The sequence below is a fragment of the Macrotis lagotis genome, chromosome 1, assembly GCF_037893015.1.
Source record: "Macrotis lagotis isolate mMagLag1 chromosome 1, bilby.v1.9.chrom.fasta, whole genome shotgun sequence".
NCBI lineage: Eukaryota > Metazoa > Chordata > Mammalia > Peramelemorphia > Peramelidae > Macrotis > Macrotis lagotis.
The window spans coordinates 562,108,198-562,133,225 of record NC_133658.1 but is presented as its reverse complement, the minus strand read 5'-3'; the positions used below and the strand labels follow the sequence as shown (position 1 = coordinate 562,133,225).

Sequence of the window (25,028 nt, the reverse complement as noted above, 5' to 3'; positions counted from 1 at the left end):
TTCATAACATGTAATTAGAAAAATAAAACAAAACATTAAAAAAGAATTTAGATGCTATAACACTTGGTGCAGATATGTTTAGTATTGTTATTACTTCATTGTTTATGGTACCTTTTAGAAAGATGCTTCCCTCCTTATCTCTTTTAATTACTTTTGCTTGTCTGAGATCAGGATTGCTACCCCTGTCTTTTTCACTTCAGCCAAAGCACAGTACATTCTATCCTAGCCCCTGACCTACATTCTTTGTGTCTCTCTCCTTCAAGTGTGTTTAATGTAAACAACACATTGTATAGTAAGATTCTGGTTTTTGATAAACTCTGCTATCCATTTCCAGTTTATGGGAGAGTTCATTCTATTCACAGTTATGATTATTAATTGTGTATTTCCTTCCATTCTATTTTTCCTCCTGTTTGACTAGAGATAGAATCTATACTGTTAGCAAACTTTTAGATTGGGAAGAGACCTCAGAGGCAATCCAACTCACACCTACCTAAAAAAGAAATTCCTACCACAGCATACCTGAAGGGGAACATATATGATAAAATGATAGACTGAAGTACTGGACAGTACCTTTCTGGAAAGAATTGTCAGAATTAGGAAGCACCACCCTAAACTATGAACCACCTTTATTATTCACATATATTGTGGTCTGTGTATTGAACAATTCCATTAGTCATTGAAGTGTGTGATAGCAGAAAATTCTTAGATCATACATTTAGAGTTAGTAGGGACATTAGCAAATTAAAAAAAATTAATCTTTTTGTGTATGGTTGTATAGGTAGGGACTAACAGGGACTTTAAATACTATGACATTGTTTCTAGATCATAGAATCAGAGTTAGAGCTAGAGCAGATCTTAGAGGTCATCTCATGTACCTCTCATTTTAAAGTAGAGGAAATTCCAATGGCTTAACCAAGATCCCAAAGATACCAGGCAGAAAAATTAGAATTCAAAATCAGATCCTCCTAAATCTGTGTTTCTAAATCCATTTCTCATTCCACTATTGAAAGAACTTGGATCTGGGAAGTAATTAATATAAAGTTGTATAAAGTCAAGTTTTGTCCTTTAAGGCAGAATTTTAACTGTAGGTTTAAAGTTGGGGTTTTTTTTGCACCCAGTTAATAATAACAGGAACTCACCTCTAATACCCCTACCTTCACCTAGGTACCTTTCCCTTCTACTATTTCTGGTACCAAACTCCAGCAAATATTTCGACCCATCTTCCCCAAGTCATATATATATATATATATATACCTCTCCCTCTCTGTCATTTTCCCCTTCTACCTCAAATATTTTAAAGTCTTCAAAATGCCCTTTTCCATAACATTCCAGTGAGTTCCATGGTACAAGGATCATTAACCCAATTTAAGGAATTGAGATTCATCGAGGTTAAATGAGCTGTGTGTGGTCACTAGGCTAAAAAGAACCATAGTCAGAACTCAAACCTGTCTTCTAGCCCTAATATAGTATTAGGGACTAAAACTGTATCCTAAATATATCGAACCCTAAGACTCAGTAATCTCTTCCATGGTATCATTCTGACTCAAGTGAGTTGGGATAACCTCTCTAAACCTTAGTCTGTTGTTTTCTGGAACCCCTGATTAAAAAATTCCAGTGACTCTTATCTCTAGGATAAAATATAAAATTATCTGTTTGGCAGATATAGTTGGTACTTAATACATACTTGCTGAGTGATTTCTTGAACTACTACCATCTTGGGAGTAATTAAAGGATTCTTAAGTCCTATTATTTTCTGATAAGAAACACTGAAGACAACAGAATTAGTCAATCAATCAAAAAACACTATTAAGACCTTCACTTCAAGAAAATCTTTTGAGCAGATGTATAGAGCATAGATTGGAGGGGATGAGATTTGAAGGAGTAAGACTAAACAGTATCTTACAATAGATGGGTCCAGGGATAATGGGACCCTGCACCAGGGTGGCACCTGAGACAAAAAAGAGATGTAATGTATAGGGAGAAATATCATGGAGATAGAAATGACAAGCTTTGAGAACTGATTGGATATGCGTGCTAAATAAGAGTGAAGAGAGTAAAGGATGATACCATAATTGAAACTTGAGAAAGATAGAGGGAAATTTGGAAGAGGGGGAAAGTTTGGGAAGAGAAGATAATGAATTTTCTTTGGATACAATGAGTTTGAAATACCTAATTCAAAATGGACAACTTAGCACATCTTGGCTGATTCACTTTTTTTTAGGTTTTTTTGCAAGGCATTGGACTTAAGTGGCTTGTCCAAGACCACGCAACTAGGTAATTATTAAATGTCTGAGGCCGGATTTGAACTCAGGTATTCCTGACTACAGGGCCAGTGCTCTACCCACTGCACCACCTAGCCACCCCCTGACACACTTTTAAAGCAGTTCTATGGTCATCTTCACTGTTTATTTTGTTACTGTTTTTGTCATTATTTTACTGTGAAATTATGTCATGAAATTATGCCATCCCAATCCCTTTACTAGTCAGTCCAGACTTTACTAGGACATGAGTTTCTCATGTATTGGGTTTGAGTATCTTGTTCCTTGTTATACATAGTAGGGGTAGCATGGGGCTAGAAGACAGGTTTGAGTTCTGACTATGGTTCTTTTTAATCTAGTGACCACACACAGCTCATTTAACCTCGATGAATCTCAAATTCTTAAATTGGTTTAATGATCCTTGAACCATGGAACTCACTGGAATGTTATGGAAAAGGGCATTTTGAAGACTTTAAAATATTTGAGGTAGAAGGGGAAAATGACAGAGATGGAGAGACTGGACATATATATGACTTGGGGAAGATGGGTCAAAATATTTACTGGAGTTTGGTACAAGAAATAGTGGAAGGGAAAGGTACCTAGGTGAAGGTAGGGGTATTAGAGGTGAGTTCCTGTTATTATTAACTGGGTGCAAAAAAAAAAAAAAAAAAACTTTAAACTTACAATTAAAATTATGCCTTAAAGGACAAAATTTGACTTTATACAACTTTATATTAATTACTTCCCAGATCCAAGTTCTTTCAATAGTGGAATGAGAAATGGATTTAGAAACACAGATTTAGGAGGATCTGATTTTGGATCCTGCCTGGTATATTTGGGATCTTGGTTAAGCCATTGAAATTTCCTCTACTTTAAAATGAGAGATACATGAGATGACTCTAAGATCTGCTCTAGCTCTAACTCTGATTCTATGATCTCGATACAATGTCATAATATTTAAATAAAAGGAATCTATCTTCTGCATTTGGCTCATTCAAAGGGTCATAGATTTAGCAGAAGCAGCTGTATGGAACAGTGGATAGAGTGCTAAGCCTGGAGTCAAAAAAGACTCATCTTCATCTTTGGCTTCAGACACTTATTAATTGTGGGATCCTGCAAAACTTATTTAACCTTATTTGTCTCAATTTCCTCATCATTAAAATGAGCTGGAGAAGAAAATCGCAAGGCACTTCATCATTGCTGCCAAGAAAACTTCCAAAGGGGTCATGAAAAGTCAGATACAACTTAACCTGGAGTCGTGAACTTATTTTTAAAATTTAATAATTGTCTTTCTTAATTTAATTTTTTTAAAGTTTTTGCAAGGCAAATGGGGTTAAGTGGCTTGCCCAAGGACACACAACTTGGTAATTATTAAGTGTCTGAGACTGGATTTGAACCCAGGCACTCCTGACTCCAGGGCCAGTGCTTTATCCACTGCACTACCTAGCCACCCTGCTAATAATTGTCTTTCAATATAATTAGCTTCCTTTGTAATCCTACAAATTTTATTTTTTGTATTTAAAATATTATTATGAGAAAAGGTTCATAGGCTTTATCAGACTGCTAAAGGAGTCCACGAAACAGAACAGGTGATATATGCCTCTGTGAGAGGTATCTTAGAATCAGACATCAAGAGCTAGAAGTAAACTCAGGTTTTCTTGTTGAACTTCCTCATTTATAGATGAGTCAACAGGTCCTGGGAGATGAAGTGCCTCGCCCAAGGTTATATGAGGTAATAAACTCAGATGTGGGATTGGAATGATACTTATGCAGGTAATTTTATTAATTTTTCTTTTTAAAATTTTTTTATTAATATATTTAATGTTCAAATGCATTAAGTCAAAAAGAACATCAGTAGTCCTGAATTCCAAATTTTTCCCCCTCTCTCCTTTCTTTCCTCCCTCTTCTAAACAGAATAATCTGATATAGGTTATATGTGTACATATAGCATCATGTTAAACATATTTCTATATTAGCCATGGTGTAAAAGAAGAATCAGAAAAAAAAGGGAAAAACCATGAAAAAAGAAAAAACTACAAATTTTAAAAAGTGAAAATTGTATGCTTTGGTTTGCATTCAGACACTGTAGTTCTTCCTCTTCATGTGTTTGACATTTTCCATTTTGAGGCTTTTGAAATTGTCTTTGATCTGAGAAGAACTAAGTCTGTCATAGTTGATTATCGCACATTGTATGCAGTTAAGTCTAAGGAAAGCACTGTGCTCAGAAGGAAGGTCCACTGTGAGTTGGAATTCCTGTCCCTGAAGGAGTCAAATGAAAAAAAAATGGCTTCATAAATTTTGGGCTACACTATTTACCATGAATGTTTCCTGTCTCAAAAGGGCCATCCTTCCTCATAGAGGTCATGTTTCTCAGTGGGTACACCAGGTCTACCTAGGCTCAGCCCTGTGTTAATGGGGCAGTTTCAGAAGCCTGGGTCCTCTCTCAGATGGAAAGGTTCATCCTCTCTTTATTCAGAGCAGGTACATCCCCAAAGCCTCCTTGGTTAAATGGCTGACCTACCAATAGGATCTGTGAGGCAAAATATTGCTAAACTAAATTGTTCATGCTTTTTGGTTTGGATAAATTTGGGCAAAGAATCCAAATGACCATAGACAGCATTTGTATCTTTTCAGAATCCTCTGTCACTCATAATTTATAATGGACCATTAGTATGGTCACACAGAAACACATACACGCAAACACATCCTTTTTCATTATAACATTTAATCTCTTAATCTCTGCAAAGAGAACTCTCAGATTTAGCCCATTCCTGACAACATTCCTATAAGGTGAGTCAGAGACTCACCAAGGTCTCACAGAAATTAGTATGTCAGAGTAGTACTAACTTCTCATGGCACGTTGCCTCTCTTGTGAAAATATCTGTGTTCTCTTCTGTGGAGAGGATATTTGTGTACCTAGAATAATAGACTAGGATGGGTGGGAGAGAGAAAAAAGGAGATTTTTGTCAATTAAAAAAATAAACATATAATAATAATAATAATAGTAATAGTAATAATAATAGCTAGCATTTATATAATTCTAAAAGATTTTCAAAGGGATTTATAAATTCATCTTATTCCATTCTTTCATCCCTGAGAAGAAGGTGCTATTATTATTCCTCTTTTACAGTTGAGGAAAAGGTTAAATGACTTGTCTAGAGTCATATAGCTAGTTAGTGTCTGAGGTAGGAGCCCAACATAAGTTTTCCAGATTTCCAAGTCCAATATTCTATATTCTTTGCCACCTGTCTGCCTTTAGAAGCTCTTCCATTACCTAATCCAACCACCTCATACTGCAGTTTAGGAATCAAATCAGGATTCAAACCCAGGGCCTATGACACTGAGTTCTCAGACTCCACACCACACTGCCTCTCTCCAAAGGAAAGGTTTTGGGTTTTTTTTATTTTGTTTTCTCTTTATCTAGCATCTTTCTTTAGTAGGGGAAATGTTGACAAATGAAAGTTTTTTTTGTCACATAAAAAAGGTAAGTAATAAGTCATCTATAAATGATTGACTTGCTTTAGCCCATAAGATAAGCTAGGGTAAACAACATTATTTCAGCTCCAATAGTTTGAAAGTTTTTTTATTTCTATTTTTTATGTTCATACTCTAAGTTTGTCAAATGCAAGACAGGGAACACAAATTGCTAGCTGGAAATCCTCTCAGCTTTGATTTAGATTCTCATTCCCCACCTTCCCCCAAACAAATAAACAGAGATGTGTTTTCTTCATTTCATTTGTCTATTGACTGCTTTGGAAGTGGAATGATTCACTTTGCCACCACCTCCTCACCCCCCCACCCCCCAGTCCCCTTTATGTTTGAGCAGGAACCAGGGTACAAAACCAGACTCTGAGGTCAGAGTATACCTGGAGAAAATGAAGCTTTTTAATTTTCTTCCCCCTGGGTAAATTCATGAACCTTCCAGAGAATACAGCCTGATGTCTGCTGCCTGCCCACTTGGGGAGGTAACTTCCTCTGTTCCCCCAGTCGCTCAGGCACATAAAACATTTAGCCTGACTTAATCTATCACGTCCTAATCATAAAGATTGTATAGAATGTTCTGTATTATGATGAACAAGCATGAGTAATAATCAATCATGATTCCAGAGGACTCTTGATGACACATATTTCCTATTATCTCCTATAGGGTGGAATCAGATCTGGCGTGAGATTTATACTTTTTGATCTGAATAATGTGGAAATTTGATATGTATGGCTGTGCATATTTGTTGCAAGAGTTTTGTTTTCTCCTTCCTCCCTCCCTCCCTCCCTTCCTTCATCATCCTTCCTTTTCTTTCTTTCTTTCTCTTTCTTTTCTTTCTTTCTTTCTCTTTCTTTCTTTCTTTCTTTCTTTCTTTCTTTCTTTCTTTCTTTCTTTCTTTCTTTCTTTCTTTCTCCCCTCTCTCCCTCCCTCCTTATCCCTTCCTTCCTTTCTTCCTTCCTTCTTCTTTCTCTCTTCCTTCCTTCCTTCCTTCCTTCCTTCCTTCCTTCCTTCCTTCCTTCCTTCCTCCCTTCCTTCCCTTTCTTTTCTTTCTTTCTTTCTCATTTTTTTCTGTTTCTTTCTCTCTCTTTTTCTTTCTCTATCTCTCTTCTTGTTCTTGAGAGAGTAGGAGGGAGAAGAAAACAAATGGATGTTATTTTAAAAAATAAATTTTAAAAAGATGCTAGGTTTGTAAGTTTTAACTAGCTTTCTCTTCTACTCCAGGTTGGATTTAGCAGTGACTAAACACAGTAGAGTGTACTGTAGGTAGATTCATAGGTGGACATAGGGTTGCTGCTACAAACATAGAACAAGAGGTATAAAGGACTTCAGAGGACCTTGTTTCCTTATGTGTGACATGAATGGTCTGGAATGGAATGCTTCTGAGGTAAGAAAAAGGCAACATAGTGTACTGATTGCCTGTAAATGGGATTGTGTTATAAGAATGTAAGCTCCCTGAATGCAGGGACTGTTTACTTTTTTGGTTTAAATTCTTCACTCCAAGCACAGAACCCGGTATACAGCAGATTTTCAATGAAAGCTAAGTGACTGATGGTGACTTGTAGCAGGATCTCTGAAATGCAGTTGGTTGGATAGAGATTTTATTTATTTATTCAAAAAACATTCATTCCATGGATAATTTGTGCAGAGTACTGTTCTGGTATCTGGAAAAGAAAAATTTTAAAGTAAAACATAGACATTACCTTCAAAAGACACAAACAGAAAACTGTGATTCATGATATTACATAAATTCACCAGATAAAAACAAAATGTGTCTTAATGGAAATGTCCTCCCCCCCCAATTAACAAATATTTATCATTTTTTTTCTCCCTCTCACCTGATGTCCTCATTGCAAGGGGTCATTGTTGTGTTTCTGGACTCACTGGCTTGTAGAATTATGGAGGATAATTCATCCAATATTTCATCTGGTATTTAATTTCCCTCTATAATATCTAGCTGGTAGTTATTTTGTCTATTTTGTCTCTGATAGAGAGCTCCTTGTTCTACAATGGAGTTTCTTCCTTCTTATGTGACACAGTGGCCCTGGAATTAGGAGGACCTAAATTCAAATCTCACCTCAGACATTTACTAGCTGTGTAACCTTGGGCAAGTCACTTAACCCTGATTGCCTAGCATCCAGGACCATCTCCATTCATATCTGGTCACTGAACCCAGATGGCTCTGGAGGAGAAAGTGAGGCTGATGACTTAGCACAGGACACTTCAATCAAATCTAGTTCATGTGCTTGTCTTAGCATCACCTCTCCCAGATGTCATGTCTTTTTTTTGAGAATGAAGGGCAAACAACATCTTATTTCATAGAGTTTTTTCTTTAGTGTGAGCCAGAAGCTGTTTCCCTTTGTTACCCATTGAGGTTAATTCTGCCTCTGGAGCAGAACAATCCACTATCATATATACCTTAAGTATTTTGTTTTTCTTGCCAATTGTCCCTTTAACTGCTCTTTATGTGAAATGGTTATTACTGAATGTAGGATATGTGAGGCCAGGGACCTGGGACATGTTTTTGTCTTCCTTTGTATTCCCAGCACTAAGGACACTATTAACATTTTATTTTAGGTTTTTGCAAGGCAAATGGGGTTAAGTGGCTTGCCCAAGGCCACACAGCTAGGTAATTATTAAGTGTCTGAGATCGGATTTGAACCCAGGTACTCCTGGTTCCAAGGCTGGTGCTTTATCCACTACGCCACCTAGCCACCCCTACTATTAACATTTAATAAGCATTTGTTGACTAACATTTGTTGACTGATCCTTCACCGCATTGTCAGGGAGTGTTTTAATTTGTCAAAGTACAAATTTCAAGCTTTGGTGCTCAGAACAAGACATAATTCTATAACTGGGAGTTTTTCCCCCTCACCTTATTCCTTTTTTTCAGTTCTGTATTTTAATTGTTCTCTTTTTCTTGATGCCCATCTTTTAGGCCCATTTGGATACCCTTAGTTTTTTTGGTAACAAAATTTTATTTTATATAAGCAGGAGAAAAGGAAGCCTCCTAATGACAGCAAGAATTTCAATTTTATACCCAGAATGGAAAAGATCAGGAGGTTCAAGCTATTGTCAATACAAAAAATGAACAATCCATAATCAAACTTTAAGACATATTATTATTCTTGATAAGGTAAGGTAATATGTGGATAGGACAGTTCGAATTCAATTCAATTCTTCAATCATTGCATTAGAGCAACTCATTCTGGCTGGCAGCTGAGGATATAAGGAAGAAAATTATACCATGTGGATTGACACATTATACTAGGGAGATATATAGTATGTAAACTAATGATAATTTGAAGAGAGGGAGGGAACTAACAACTAAATGGAGAAGGAAAGGCTTCCACTGAGGTAATTACTAAGATAACATTTAAAGGAGACAGAATTCTGAGAAGTGTAGGTGGAGAGAAAGTACATTCCAGGTATATGGCCATGGTCCGTGAAAAGACATGGAAGAATAAGATAGAATTCTGAGTTTTAGAAATACACATATGATACTTTGACTGCCCAAATGACATATCAGCCCAACTCTTTTAAACTAAAGTCCCAGTCATACTGTCTGCAATATTGTAGAAAAGAAATAATGTGAAATAAGTCTGGAAATGTAGTTTAAAGTCAGATTGTGAAATGCCAAGCTGAAAAGTGTGCATTTTATCTAAAGGGGAATACATTGAAGGTCAGGGGAGTGGCATGGTCAGACTTAGACTTAAGGATTATTATTTTTGCAGATGTTTAGGGAATAGGTTGCAAAGGAGAGAAAGAAGAAATGGGGATCAATAGAGAGACTAATGAAATAGTTCAAGAAAGAAGTAAAGAGGGCCAGAATTAGGGTGTAAATCATACACATAGAGAAAAGCATATGGATTTGAAAGATTGTGTGGAAGCAGAATGAAGATTGGTAATTGATTGATTATGTCAGTAATGGAGAGTGAAGGGTTGAGAATGACTTAATGTAGTCCTCAGTTGAAACAGTGCCTTTAAAATCTAAGTTCAAATTTTGACTCTGCTAATTATTTCCTAGGTCACCTTGGGCAAGTCACTCAACCTTTCTGGACCTCAAGGTTCCTTCATATAAAATAAGAGATTATGTTAAATATCCTCTAGGACCTTTTTCAAATCAAAATCTATGATTCTATGGCTCTTAGATTGTGAAACTGAGTGACCAAAAGGATGACAAGTGACCTTGACTGAGATAGAGAAGCTAGGAAGAGGGCTAGGTTTAGATGGAATGATAATGTAGTTTTGTTTTATACTGTGGTACACCCATATGTGAACATCCAACTGTTCCTTGGTGATATGGGGCTTTAGTTTAAAAGAGTTGAGCTGATATGTCGTTTGGGCAAAGGCGTAGAGAAGATAATTGAACTCATGTGTGTAAATGAGATCACCAAAAGAGAGAATATAGAGAAAGAAGAGAAACTCCAAGAAAGAACCTTGAGTTTGAAACTACCCTACAGTGGATAGTGGTCCAATAAAAGAGTCTGAGATGTTGGAGAGGTAGGAAGGGAACCTGGAGATAGCAATGTCATGAAAGTGGAGGCAGTAAATCATATCTGGAGACCATAGCTCACAGTGTCAAAAGAAGTAAGGTCAAGAAGGATTAAGATAGAGGGAAAATTCCTAGCAGGCAAGAGAGCATATTCAGTTGAATGATGTATATGAAAGCACATGGCAAAGAACTGAGAAATGAATGGATGATGAGGAATGGTAACAAGTTTAAAATGTTTTTTCTTGTGATGGTTGGGAATAGAAGGAAAACTAAAAGAAATAGCTTAACTGCAGGGTTAATTGATTTTTTTTTAAGAATGGGGTATACTTGGGTATGTTTATAAGTAGCTGGGAAGGACTCAGCAGAAGAGACTGAAGATAAAAGAGAAAGAATGATTAAAGAGGAAAAAAATAAAAAAAAAAGATGAAAGGGGATGGAGTAGACTCCAGGCACAAGCAAAGGAGTGATTGATTGGTGGCAAGGACAAAGGCCCAAGGTCATATCCCAATAGCACTAGAAATGGAAGGCAAGGTCAAATGCAAATAAAACTCTCAATTTTATAAAACATTCCATTGCACATGAACCTCCTTCCTAAGGCTTAACAGTATTTTCTAGACACTTTTGCCCTCCTAAACAAAATGCTGCTCTAGGACAGTAGATGTAAGCTGACACTTGAGACAGCATGATGACACTGAAGAGAAAAAAAAATACCTTAGGTGTGACAAGGTTTTATGCTTTACTATTACTTGCATCCTAGGTGCATCAGTCATCCTTGGCAAAGTCAGCTTCATTGTGGTTTTCAGCTTCTTTCCCTCATCTGTCATTGTCCAATCAATCTCTAAGGAGTATTTGATTCATTCTAAAGTTCAAAATGCTCCCATAGTCTTGGGAAGAAAATAGATAAAAATAAAATAAAAGCATATGTTGATGATCTAGAAGAACTTGGGAGAAAAGTGAATAAAATCTGTCTATCCAGTCATCCTACTCCTCAGGAATCTAGCTATTAGATTCAATTTCTGAGGTAGATAAAAGAATTTTCTCCTCTCTGGACTCTGTAGCAATGGTACTCCCTAAATTCTTGCCATTTGATAAACTGCTCTTCTCCTGAGAAAAGAGTCTAGGGTTGTGTAAATATTGACAAAATGAACTTGAGACAGTGTTAACATCTATTTCATATCTTCCCAGTGAGTAGAGGTAAAAAAAAAAAAGACTTGTCTATAGATTTAAAGCTAGAAGGGACCTTAAAGGTCATCTAGTCAACCTCATTTTACAGAAGAGATCAGCTCCAAGAAAGATTTGGTCAAGGGTATACGTACAGTTAGTGAGTGGAAGAAACAGGATCCAAGGTTGGGTCTATGATTCCAGGTTCTTTTTGCTCTGGTGCTCTGACTCCCAACCAGGCCAAACTTTAAAATAGTCAAATAAATTTAAAGCTGTTTAAAGAGTTTGAAAGAGATCATATTTGATGCCTTCCCACCTCCCCTTTTACCATCTTTTCCTTAACATTTCCTTCACCAATCTTTTGCAGGATTGCTCAGGGTTGTGAAGCCCCAGATGCTTAATGACTCTCTACTGGTCTAGAAAGTGCTTTTACCAGTGCTTTTCCCACAAAAAAATGTGTTCTTGTTCCTCAAAACTCATTATCCCCAACCATGCCCGAACATTTGAAAAATGACACAAGATAGACCAGGGCAGAGGGAGAGGGGTCAGATGGAATCATGGCTTTCATGAAGATTGTGATAATGGTAGTTTAGTAGTTAGACACTGGGGATATTTTGGGTTCCATTCCAGACCTTTGCAATAAATATCTAAATAAAGGGAGTCATATGAACTATTTGGTTTTCCAATGCATATAAAATTATGTTTATACTATATTATAGTCTATTAATTTTGTATTTGTATTTACTTTAATCAATCAAAAATACTTTATTACTTAAAAACGCTAATCATTATCTGAGCCTTCAGTGAGTCCCATTCCTTTTGTTGGTGGAGATTCTTGCCCCACTGTCGATCACTGTTAACTGATCAGAATATGGTTGCTCAAAGTTGGGGTGGCTGAGGCAACTGCTTAAAAGTAACCAACAATATTGCCACACAGATTCATTCTTCCTTTCGCTTGAATAGAGGCCACTGTTGGGTTATTAAATAGCTTAATTTCCAACATCTCAGTGATTAGGGAACCCCAAAGGAGGTGGAGAAACATGGAAACCTCTGGTCCCTCAGGCAATCACACACAACATTTATAGGTTGTTTGCCACCTTATATAATGTAGTCTGTGGAGCCCAAAACAATTACAAGAGTAACATCAAATATCTCTGATGATAGCTCACCATAAAAGATAAAATCATAATGAAAAAGTTTGAAATACTATGAAAATTAACAAAATGTGACACAGAGATTATTGTGAGGCATGCTTTTGGAAAAATGGGTCCAACAGATTTGCTTGCTGCCGGGTTTCCAAAAACCTTTAATTTGTAAAAAAACACAATATCTGTAAAATGCAATGCAAAGTACAATAAGATGAGGTATACCTGTAAAGTGCCAAGAATTTAGTACAGGAAAATGTTTAGAAAAGTATATCGGGGTTAGAACAATGTATGAGGCTCCAAGTCATCAATATTGATGGATCAAGTGGGAGGGTTTGGGAGGGGTGGGAGATGTTATGGATTCACTTCAGTTGTTCTGAAGGATTAAGAAGGAAGACAGAGGTTGCTGGTACCCCCCACTCCAACTCTCCCTATCATAAATACCCCTGGGGCTATGTTGTCAGAAATCTCCAATTTCTCTACTTTGGGGCATAATACTGTTCCTCTTCTCCCAGTAGTAACTCTGATATGGTTTACACTGAGACTTGGAAAGGGCTAGCTACTTATTTCCTTTCCTGCACATGCTAGAGATTCCAGACATACTCATTTGCTCTTAGTGCCAGAAGCCAAGGCGATAAATCTCCAAATTAGCCTAGCACAGTCATCCTATGAATTTTCCTGAGAGTTGATCAATAATGAATTCTGTGTTAAGGTAAGGAAAGATGCACCAACACAGAAGAGCAATGCCAAAATGTGATGTTTATTTTCACAACTGAAAACTTCTGTGGATCATCAAATAAAATATGACATAAAACAAACCAATCAAAAAAAAAAGAAGTTAGGTGATAGACCTTTAAAAATAAAATCGTCACAGTTAAAATGAGGTATTCTGGCTTAACAATGCAGAGTTAAATTATAATTCTTTCAAGAAATGGAAAAAGAACAAACTGAACTAAACAATTGTTTCCGGAAGAAAAACAAACAAAAAAAATGAAACGTAGACAAACAGTATAGTTAAGCCACAAAATACATTTTAACATGAAAGTGCACAGATGTGCAATTTTTTTCCTTAATTATTAGATCAGATATCATTCCTTTTGTTTCATGCACTTTAATGCAATACAATCAATATAGGACAAATTACAACAGCTAATACAGTACACAAGTAATATCACAATTTTAAAGAAATGATCAATGCTTATTTTCACTATTACAGCTTATGTTCTAACTCCTATCTGGTCAGCAAGGTTAACTGAGATGACAATAGGCATACACATTGTACAAATTGTGTATAGACAACATTTTATTCAATGCATTTTAATAACAGGTATAAGGTAATGAGGATGATATTAGCAGCAACCACTGGTAATACAATCTGTCCCTACAAACTATCACATGAACACCATGATGGGAGCATTTATTAATGCTCTTGTAATGTAAACTGTTAAATGTACAAAGCTACCTAAGTGCCATTTGACATCTAAAATTGCTCACTCTTGCATTATCTAGTCTCATAACCCAGTCCCTATTGGTTAATCTGAATATTAACCTTTCTGCTTCTCTCCAGCTCCTCAGGTTCTGGAGTGTGGCCAGGTATTGTGGAGGTGTGGAGACTGAAGGGAATATGAGAGGTGGGGAAGAAGTGCTAAATAGGAATAAGAAGAAAATTGTGCTCATATATAGCTTAGCTTGCGTATGTCCTTCCTTTTGGTTAATACAGATTCTTTGTGACCTCTTGTGACCTAGAGCATTTGGCAGGTAGTGGAAGTTAGATGAGAGTAAAGAGCAGAAAATGGTGTTGTAGGAAAGTGATGAGATAGGACTCTTATAGTGATGGAGCTATATCAAAGGACTGAGGGATTAGGTTCCAGCAGATAAGAACTGCAAAACCTTATCAAAACCAGTTTGGTCTGGAGACAGGCTGAAAGAGTCATATGAACAAATTCTCTTAGAGAGATTGTCAAACAGTAAATACCATAGGATGGGGCCACCCAGGGTCATCTTAAACTTAATTTTGGAGGGTTAAAGGGGAGTAAGTTTTTTACTAGAATAGTATTGTTTTAAGAAAATTGTGGGGGTGTGGTAGGGTGGAGGGTGGTCTACATGGTATTCTTCTGGGTTTGGGCCAGCCCAGAAATGTCACAGGGTCATTGTACAGTGATGCCATTCTCTGAAGGAAACTAGGGAAACCACAAGTTGAAGAGAGAATGGTGGAACTGTAAAAGAATTGTTCAAGTTTATTTAGGGTGTGAGAGACAAGCTAGTTTCTACCTCTACTGTTTTCTCATGCCACTTTAACCCATCCTGAGTTGTCCAATGTACTTGCCCCTCATGTCAAGTACCAGAGAGGAAAGAAAAAGTCTTCAGTAGCTTGTTGGAAAGTAAACTGAATTTTTAAAGGGACAAATATATTTTAAAGAAAGAAACCCATTTCCATATAAGGTATTTCATGTTACCAAGTTTGTATTATTCCAAGTCTGTTTTCCCCTCCTTGTTTCACAGAATGTTCTTCAGCTCCCTGCAGGATTCTGCATCCATTATGGATGCTGATACCTAGGCTGATAGTGCATTGGTGGATTCCCTCCCTCCCTACCTCTTTCTCTGTTTCCCATCTAGCCAAGTGGCTCTAGTCACAGAGAACCTTCTGTTCCTGTCAAAGAAGGCTTGGGAGGGGGCGGCTAGGTGGTGCAGTGGATAAAGCACCAGCCCTGGAGTCAGGAGTACCTGGGTTCAAATCAGGTCTCAGACACTTAATAATTACCTAGTTGTGTGGCCTTGGGCAAGCCACTTAACCCCATTGCCTTGCAAAAAAACCTTAAGAAATAAATAAATAAATAAACAAATAAATAAATAAAAGAAGGATTGGGAGGAGGAGGTAGACAAACAGCTGGGGAAAAGAGAGATCAGCAAGGAAGGGCTACTCTGATAGGGGATCTGAAGGCAAAGTATAAAAATTACTCAGTAGGAATAGGAGCAAACAGGAAAATTGTTTGACCAAAGTCTGGTTAATCACATCTAGAATTGTGGTGTTGGTCAGATGATTAGCCATTGGGTTATCATGGAAGAAATCTCAACAACCCTTTTTACTTCTTATCATATATCTCTACACTTTCTCCCACTCTTATAATGTTTTAAATTTAGGATAATGATGTTTACTATTTTAAAAGCATTTCATCAATGGTTTATCCTCTCAACATCTGACCCTGCATACTTTTACATCTTGGTGCTAGAAGATACCCAAGCCTACACTATGGTTAGTCCTCTCCTGTCATCTGCCATTTCTTTGAAAATGAAATTTGATCTCAGGATTTAAACCTTAACCTGGACTCAAAACACTAGTCACCTTGAGTGGAATGACCAGAGATTTTTTAATGGTAGATTGTCTACCTGAATTTATGTAAATGTCTTTCTTTAAATAACTCGAGAGATGGGGTGGAAGATATTTTCAGTCTGTCATACAAGTAAAACATTTAGACTTGGAGATATTCTCCCAATATTTAAACAATCTTCACCTCCCTCACATATTTAGTCAAATGCATTTCACTCACATCACACTATAAATAGCCAAGTCTTAGTTACTTCCCTGAAACCTATTGTTCATCTGTCTCCCATCTGAGGATCTTTATGTATTCATACTAGCTATTGCAGGGGTGGGGAATGTCTGTCCCCCAGGCTGCTAAATCATTTGGTCTGGTGCTGCCAAGGCAACCACAGGAAGAACTTGAAATTCAATAAATCTAGGAACTTTCAAAGTGTGAATTAATTAAATGTTTGATCAAATAGAGCAGGTTAATTTTTAAGTTGATAATTTTGTTTTGAGAATGATGTTACAATATCCAAATGGTTCTTGGCAGAAAAATGATTCTCCCACCTCTAGTGGCAAAAAGCATACATACTTCATTATAAATTGGGACAATTTATGGGACAAAACCTTGACCTCAAAATGGTCTAGAAGCATTTAATAAATACCTACTAAATGTATGCTAGGGATTTTAAGTTAAGTGCTGAATCCTTCCACAAAGTTGGAAGTACAGTGAAAAAAAGACACAACATTGACACTTGTGGAAGGTCAATACTGGGGGGAGGGGGGAGAATTCACTAGCTTCCCAAACCCTTTTAATTTGGAGGTATATTCATATAGTATTTATCCAAGTTTTCCACTTACTGTGAGAAACTCTCCTAGGGCCAATGGAGGGCTTCAAATGGAGTTGGAATTTCTACCCCTCTTGTTAAATGGGGATTCTTAATGGTACTCCATCCTTCCCCCCAGGGGAATGATTTTAATATCCTTTTGTACAACTCTTTTTAATGGTTGGATGTAAACAAAGCAAACACAAAGACTACATTGACAGCATTTCATTCCAATGCTTCACTAGCCTACATTGACTTTGTTTCAAACATAGAATACTGCATTAATTGCTTGGCCCAGTGGCTCCCCTGAAATAAGTCATTCTCTTATATAAATGTGAGCCCTTTAAATATGAAGATGTGTGTTCAAGCAGATGAAAATTAGGAGGGAGACCTAGGATGCTAAGGAGCCAGGACTATATTGGGATCAGATTCCTTGTGCTTTTCTTGGAGTTTAATGAAAATTCCCAGGTTTTGCCCAGGTGGTCACTGTACCACCAAGCATTTCTATAGCATGGGAATACAATGTAAAGAAGCATTTGCTCAAACAATTCTTTTAGAGTCTGATGCAAAAGGTTTCAAATATTTCCTGCAAAGAGCTTTTGATAGCTGTCTTAATTTAAATGTTAATGGCTAATTCTTTCACCACCCTCTCACCCTAACCTTATCCCTCTTTCTCTCTAATCCTAGGGACATCTTCCTGAACCACTGTGGTACTCCAATAAGATCAAAAGTCCAATCTTGTAAACAATGATAGGCAACCCAGGACAACTACCCTTATCTGCCAATGGGAAGTTAGATTGGACAGCTCAAGGGATATTCAGGTTACATCTCCAAAGAAATGTGGGCCCAGATCTTAGGAAACTGGGTTCCTGTTTGGCTCAGAAGCAAACATTTAGCTGATTGTGGAGTCAACAATATTCAGTTCTGCACAAGCATAAGTACTGTTTTGGTTTTCAAATCCCACACAACTTGGAAAAATAAGTAATATGGTCAGGCCACTTTTCTTATGGCAGACACAGGATAGGTCACTAACCCAAACCAAAGTCCCTTTCCACCCCACCCCCTTTTGCCCTCTTCCCATCCTCTCCCCCTCACTCTGATGCTTAGCAACAGAGGTAAGGAACAGAATGCAAATATCCTTTAACATCTGTGTTAACCTTTTCCTGGGGGCTGAGAGGCAGCCAAAACTGGGTCTGGTGTTTACAGCAGAATTATAAATCACAACCCCTTCCCCTATTCTACTGACTCCAAAACAGAATGTTTCCCAAATGTAAACAAGGATGACAAACCACAGTGGCAATAATGATCTCCAGCACCCTGCCATAAACATGTGGGCAGTTGCCAGTTTCTGTTCTTTGGTAGCAAGCTTGAGAACCTTTCTCTTATTTAGTCAAAACCTGAAGTCCACTTGGTCAACAAGCAGGAAATGATTAAAATGCAACTCAATGACAAGTTTAAAATGAAACAAATTAAAACAGCAAAGGAGAAAAATCTAGTAAACATTTCTGTGATCAATATGGAGCCCTTGGGTGTCACTGGCATTCTATTTGTTAATGTCAGGAGCACCTGTCCCCGTAGCACCGTAGTACTGACACAGTGGAACCTCAAATAAAACAGGGGAGAACAAGTTGTCCTTCCCTAGCCTCCTTGTCATTGTACCATGTTATAAGAGGGTGAATTGGCAGGCTTATGGACCAGTTCCCAGCAGCTTCTCCAACCTAGATGGAAGACCTGGGCCTTAGACTCCTCCTCTTCCTCCTCTTCTTATTTGCTTGCATTTTAAACAGGATTTAGAAAAAGGAGCACCAATGCTCCCCCTCACACCCAGTAACAATTCCTTTTTATTTTGTTACTGTTTTTTTTTCCTTAACAGAATAATTCCAGATCCGACTTCTCCTAAAGAAAGGTTCCAAGATAAGAAAAGAGATTCCTCCAACAGGGTCAGGGTCTATAGACTAAGAATCCAAACTTCACTTTTTTTTTTTCTGAAGAAGTGGCATTTGTAACAAGACTGGAAGGGGGGAAAAACAACTGGAGAATGAAGAGAAATCTTCTTAGCAGCTGGTTGGATATTCCCATTGCTGACAAGAGCAAAATTCCAGCTACCAGCAACAAAGGAACAAAACAGAAAGGTCCAGCAAGATCAATATATATTGGAGGGTGGGAGGGAGGGAGGGAGAGAGAGAGAGAGAGAGAAAGATTGTGTGTGTGTGTGTGTGTGTGTGTGTGTGTGCGTGCGCATGCACGTGTGTGTGTGTGTGTGTGTGTGTGTGTGTGTGTGTGCGCGTGCATATGCCCTTTTCCCTTCCCTCCCCACCAAACCCACATACATTTGGCATCTGGGTTTTTCCTTTCTCTTCCAGGGTTCAGAAGTTGTCATTTCTAAAGTATTCCCTGCTGCTCCAAGGTATTCTGCAACCACTTCCAATAGCAATGCATGCATGCTCCCTGTTCCTGTTTTGTACTGGTAGCATTCACTTTTCAGTCTCGTTCTGGAAAGGCTTCCTCAATAGATGAGATGGGAAGGGGGTGGTTCTCATCATCCATTTCCTCCTCAGCTGTCGCACTGGTGCAGCAAGAATAGTCCTGGAAATCTACCAAGTTCACAAAGTCTTTAGACAGCATAAGAGAAAGGGCAGTTAGAGTAAAGGTCAGTAGCAGACTAAGAATCACACTGAGCTAAATTGAGAAAGGTGGCCCTGCCATCCTAAGGAAAAGAGCAAACCTTTCTGTCCTTGGCAGAAAGGAGTTCTGGAAGATCCATCATGAACACTTCTGATCTAGAAAACACTGTCAATCTAGTGTGCATAAATAAATACATGAATAAAATGAGAAGAGAGCTCTCATAATATAGCACCTCTTGTCAATCAATAAAAGTTTTCTTTTGAGTTCAAAGCCCTTCAACCATTGATGGCTAGTTTAACTCCAAACATAGTGCAGGGGGCTGATCAAACTGAGAAACTAACATGAAATTCTCCCCATACTGGTGGTCTTTTTCTTTTGGATGCCACACAAATCATCCTATATCTCCCCGAGATAGCCTTGTTTCCAAAGTATCAAAGAAGGTCTCCAAACCCAACTGGATCATGCACTTTTCAATCATGATTTTGCCTCATTTTATTATGGCATTGCCACATGGTACATTCTTTTGACATGATGTCACAAAAGACAGACACCAATCCCAGATGTACTCCAGATTTGACTCAGTAGCTGGCTTGAAGACTCTGCTCCAAAGAGTTCTCTGCCAAAATGATTTAGAGTTCAACTGGAAGTCCATTGGGAAATAATTCCAAAACAACAAAAAAAGAGAGATGAGAAAGCATGCATTTATAACCATTCTCAATCTGATTTAAAATTATCTCCCCCTCTTTTTTCTCCTATATTCAACCAAAACAAATGCAAAGGAAGTATCATTTAGTGCTGCAAAATACAGTTATCTAAAACTCTGGACCCTATTTCTCTGAGGAAATCAGTTCACATGTAACCAGATCAAGCAATACAATAGCTAAGTTCTATTGGTTGGCCCTTAGAAGAAGTGGGTTATTCATTATCTAATGCCCTTCCTAACACCACTTCTTTTTCTTACTGAGGGAACCCCAACAGAGTCCTAGGTAGTTATGCTATCTATCACAGGAAAAACAACACTTAGAATAGGATGTTTCTCTGATCAGGGATAACCACCTGAGTTTCAGGTCTCTTACTGGCACAAATACCACATCTTGAAAAGACAGTAGAGAAAGAAATCAGACAATGGACAAAAAATACCCTGATGAGGCCTATAATTCACATTCCTGACCAATGAATACATCCCATGATCCAGTGAAAAGAAACTGACATTAATTATTTAAAGTGGGATTTCCAGTATGACAAAAACATCATTGGAAATTGAAAGTGATGGTATTGTCAGAATTATTTAACAGGACCTGTGAATAAAGAAAAAGGGCCTTTTTTCTTATTCACTTCCAAAAATCTGCCTAGGACTACTATCAATGCCAGGGACACCTGTAAAAACTCTGCCCTGAATCAATAAATTCAATAAAGAGTTAAATCAAAAGGAAATCAGCATTTAGCTAGAGCTCTGTCCCCTTGTAGGAGGAGGTTATTTAACTCAATGACAGTTGTTGCAAAGTCCACCAGGTCAACAAAGTCAGATGTGATTATGTTCACACCCAAGACTCCAGGTTTCTGTGTCTTCACCCAGTTCAGAATCACAGGAAGGTTCCTAAAAATAAAACAAAAGAGAGAGAAAAAATGGAGAAATTAAGGCAAAAAAGTAAAGAAGACTTAAGAATAGTATTTCAGGGGCAACTAGGTGGCACAGTGGATAGAGCACCAGCCCTAGAGTCAGGAGGACCTGAGTTCAAATCTAGCCTCAGGCACTTAATTGCCTAGCTGTGTGACCTTGGGCCAGTTGCTTAATCCCATTACCTTACATAAATAAAATTTTTAGAAAATGAAAAAAAAAAAGAATAGCATTTTAGAAGCTTACTAGCTGAGTGGCCTTGGGCAAGTTACTTAACCCTATTTGCTCAGTTTCCCTTCTGTAAAATGAGCAGGAGAAGGAAATGGTGAACTGCTCCAGTTTTTTTAACTAAGAAAACCTCATAATATCATGAAGATACAATTGTTACAAAGGAAGAAGAACAACACCACCACCACAGAATAGCACCTCGTATCATGCACACCAGTGAACTGACATTCATATTTTACTTTCAGTAGCTTTTATGCTTCAGTGATCTTCTCCAAATAAAAAACAAAATGATTGGAAACCTTCCAGAATTTAACCAAGTAGTTTTACAGTGTGCAGAGGCATGATCCATGTGCCAGGGAATGCCATAACAGATCTTGAGAATATAATGGGCTCATAGTGGAAAATTTATCTATTGGTAATCTAATGGAAAACACATTCCTTTGTTTACTGATGATCCCAGGTCTCCCTTTCAGGTTGTATGTGATATTCAATACTGATTCAGGGCAGTTATTATAATGCTGCGTTCTCAAAAATATGAGACTTACTGAAACAGAAATGTTGCTGAGTTCACAGACTGCATTAAATTCAAGGTTTTGAGATAGGGTAATCTTATAAGTAGGGTAAACCTTGGGAAAAATTTAAAGTGTCAAAATCAGGATATGTCAACACTCTCATCTTATGTAGTTTTACCTTTAATTCTCTCCACCCCACATTGCACTTGGCTTTTTGGGTTGTCTTTAGTATTCATAAACTTCCACTGTTATAGTAGGTTCTGATCTACAAATACGAATCTACATTTAAACCCTCACCTTCCTCTACCATCTTGCCAATCAGAATCTGCTTCTTCTGTGTCCTGTTCCCACAAGACCCCACAATCACTTGCTTCTTTGTGGAAAAAGAAATCTCAAAAATCAATTTATAATTAGCTATTAATTATTTAAATGTGAGAATCTTTCCATGGCAATGGTTCAGGGGGCATTGGAAAGTCAGAAAAACCAGGTTCAAATTTTATCTTTGGTAAAATTCCTGCAAAAATCTGGCAAATCACTTTACCAGGGGCTTCAAAATTTCCTCATCTGCAAAATGAAGAAGTCAGACTGTGTTTTCTCTAAGATCCTTCTCACCTTGAAGCTGAATATCATATCCTATAATATTTTGAAACCTAATGCTTTAGTTCAAATAATTTTCTTTTTTGGGCTAGACTTCTAATTTTGAGGGTAACGTTTAATGCAGAAATTCTGCCTATCAATAATTTGTTAAGTAATTTACTGTCAATTATCCAGGGCAATGAGAGGTAGGGTGACTCATCTAGTTTCAAACAACCAGTATTGATCAGAGGTTCTGTTTGCAGTCTGGTTTTCCTGACTCTGATGTCAGCTATCTATCTACTATATCACATTACCTCTCAGATGAATAAATGACAGAATTTAACGTATCAATGATAGGCTCGTGGGGAATATCAGCCTGTGATTCTCAGGGTCACTAGGGAATCTGGTCCAACACAGTGCTCTAAGTTGGACTTAAGACACTTTCTTTTGGGAGAGTAAAGTACTGACTGAGACCAAGGCCTATCAAATATATTTGTGCATCTCAGAGAACCACAGAATATTTGTGTTAGAAAGATCTATAGGGTCCATAGCAAATTAACAAAAAAGCCTAGACAAGAATTTGGGTCTTCTAACTTCAATTTTTTTTTGCTCTTTTCACTGCATTACAAGCTTGCCTCCAGGATCTGGTTAACTCTGATAGGCTTGAGGAGGCAGTGCTGATGGGAAATGTAAACTCCACTGGTTTGTTTAAAAAAAAAAAAAGGTGAAAATTCACCTACTGAAAAGATACAGCAACATCAGCAGAAATTTTGCAGCTCTGCCCACTTTCTGAACAGTGGCAGACTTTAAAAAAATGAACCACAAGCGCCCCTTTCTGTTCAGCATGAGAAAATGCAAGTAAACCATAGGTTAGTAGCAAAACTCCAGATCCCTGGAGCAAGGATCTGGAGAGGTCAAGCACCAAGAGGAAAGTATTCCATTTCTTTGTGGTTGCCAGAGACAAAGAACTGTTTCAGGTTTCAGGCTGCATAGGTCAACTTTTCTCTGAAGCTTAGTTTACAAAGAAGGAAAGAAAGGTGAAATAAAGAAATATCTCAGACTCTTTCTTGCTGCTTTTCTCTCCCTCCATTTTCCTCCAAATCCCCCAAAATTAGGATAAAGGATCTTGAGGTAAGAGAGTGTAGGATGAATTTTGATAAAAATAAATAATAGACTTCAGTGGTAGTTCAAAGACTATTATTATTAGGGAGATGGAGACTTGCCTATGATCTTGAATATTCCTGAAGAGCCTGTTCTTAAACAGTGCTCTAAGCAGGAATAGAAGGCCTCTCCAGATAGTCACAGTTTCAAGCAAAATCTGGCCTCTTTTTGATTCCAGATTGCAGAAAGAGAGAGACAAGAGGCAGGAAGGAAAATCGTCTGGGGTACAATGTGGAAAAGAGGGTTTCCTTGTTTCTAACACAATAAAAAATGTTAAATATTACTTTTAAAAATTGCACATATTTAATTTTTTTATAAATACCAGAAAATTCATGCCTCCATATCTCACATGCAATTCTTTTGTGCTAAGTTCAAAAGAGGCACTGTGGATAGTGGATAGTCTTGTAATCAGAAAGGTACCAAAAACTTATGGACCAAGTCAGAGATGTTGTGAATTCCATCCTTTGAGGATATGGTAAATCAAGTTCTAACTACCATCAGATACTAGTAGATAAAATACACAAAAGGCAAAATTTTCCAAAGAGTGGGCATGATTTTGCTTGTGCTTAGAGCACAAATCACTCATTCTGCCTTTGCCAATAGCAAGTCTTACCTCCTGGGAGTCTGGTACAAATTACCTTAGGAATTTAGCCAAAGAGTCTGTATTTCTTGTGGTTTTTGCCCAGACCAAAGAGTGTGTGGCCAGTGGCCTTATTTATCTAAAGGCTCTGGAAGTTAACAACTTAATACTGAGTAAACTTTAGAATTTTTCCCCATTGGATTTGGTCAGGAAACCAGTGTCCAGTTTCAGTTTTGTAGCATTATTGTATTCCTTATCTGTTATGAGGGACTATGCTATATCTTTAAGGAGAAGGTTGCTGGAAGGTCAGTGGAGAGCTTCCAGTCTCTTTGCCCAGAGGACAAGTTAGTCTCATACTTTACTTAACTATTTGGAATAAGTTCTTTGCCAGAACTACATATCCTTCCTTAGAGGCCCCTAACTTGTACTCCACTTGGCTTCCTGTTTTGTGTCAGCAATATAATTTCTAAAGTGTAATAGTCCCTGTAGTCAATGGGGGACCTAAGGTGTGCCTTTGGGGCACTTAAGATGAAGCAGTCTCGTCTCTTCTGTGCTTTGGTGTTATGTGGGGATCGGAAAGACTGTACTATTTAAAATGACTCAGACTGAGAATTCAGAGCTGCAAAAGAGACTGTAAGATCATAAAGTGAAACCTCTTTGTCACAGAATCATGGCTATGAGCCTAGTCCTTCTTGTATATCATTCCCCCTTCTACTTCTGAATGCTCCAGTATAGCTAAACTGGACTTTTTTTCCCCCTGTTCCTTCCACATGCCATTCTTTCTCCCAGTTATTTAGTTGATCTACCCCCTGCCTAAAACTTACCCTCTCTTCTACCTCTGGTTCATAGAACTCTTTGTGCCTTCAAGACGCAGTTCAATCCAGAAGCCTTCCTTTTTTACCTCATTTTTTCTCCCTCAAATCACCTGCACTTAGTTAATGACAACAAATTCTCTTCATAGTTATTCGGTGTATACTTAATATATGTCCTTATCTTATTTGTTTAAAAATTTTATCATATTTGTATCTCCAGCACAGTGGTTCAACTCTCATTTTAG

General features: G+C 37.7%; 1 protein-coding gene across 23 annotated transcripts in view; it reads right to left on the bottom strand.

The window, feature by feature from the left end:
* Positions 1 to 7,336: 7,336 nt before the first annotated feature.
* PLCXD2 (phosphatidylinositol specific phospholipase C X domain containing 2) overlaps positions 7,337 to 25,028 on the bottom strand; it is a 96,636-nt gene continuing 78,944 nt past the window's right edge. For 22 of the 23 annotated variants that reach the window (XM_074214449.1, XM_074214454.1, XM_074214463.1 and 19 more), the window contains one exon: positions 11,669 to 20,893. In XM_074214449.1, the coding sequence (XP_074070550.1) occupies positions 20,731 to 20,893 (163 nt within the window). In that variant the 3' untranslated portion in view covers positions 11,669 to 20,730. Of the gene's footprint in view, positions 7,404 to 11,550; positions 11,641 to 11,668; positions 20,894 to 25,028 lie in introns of those variants that run through there. The other variant, XR_012474076.1, reaches the window with a different exon arrangement.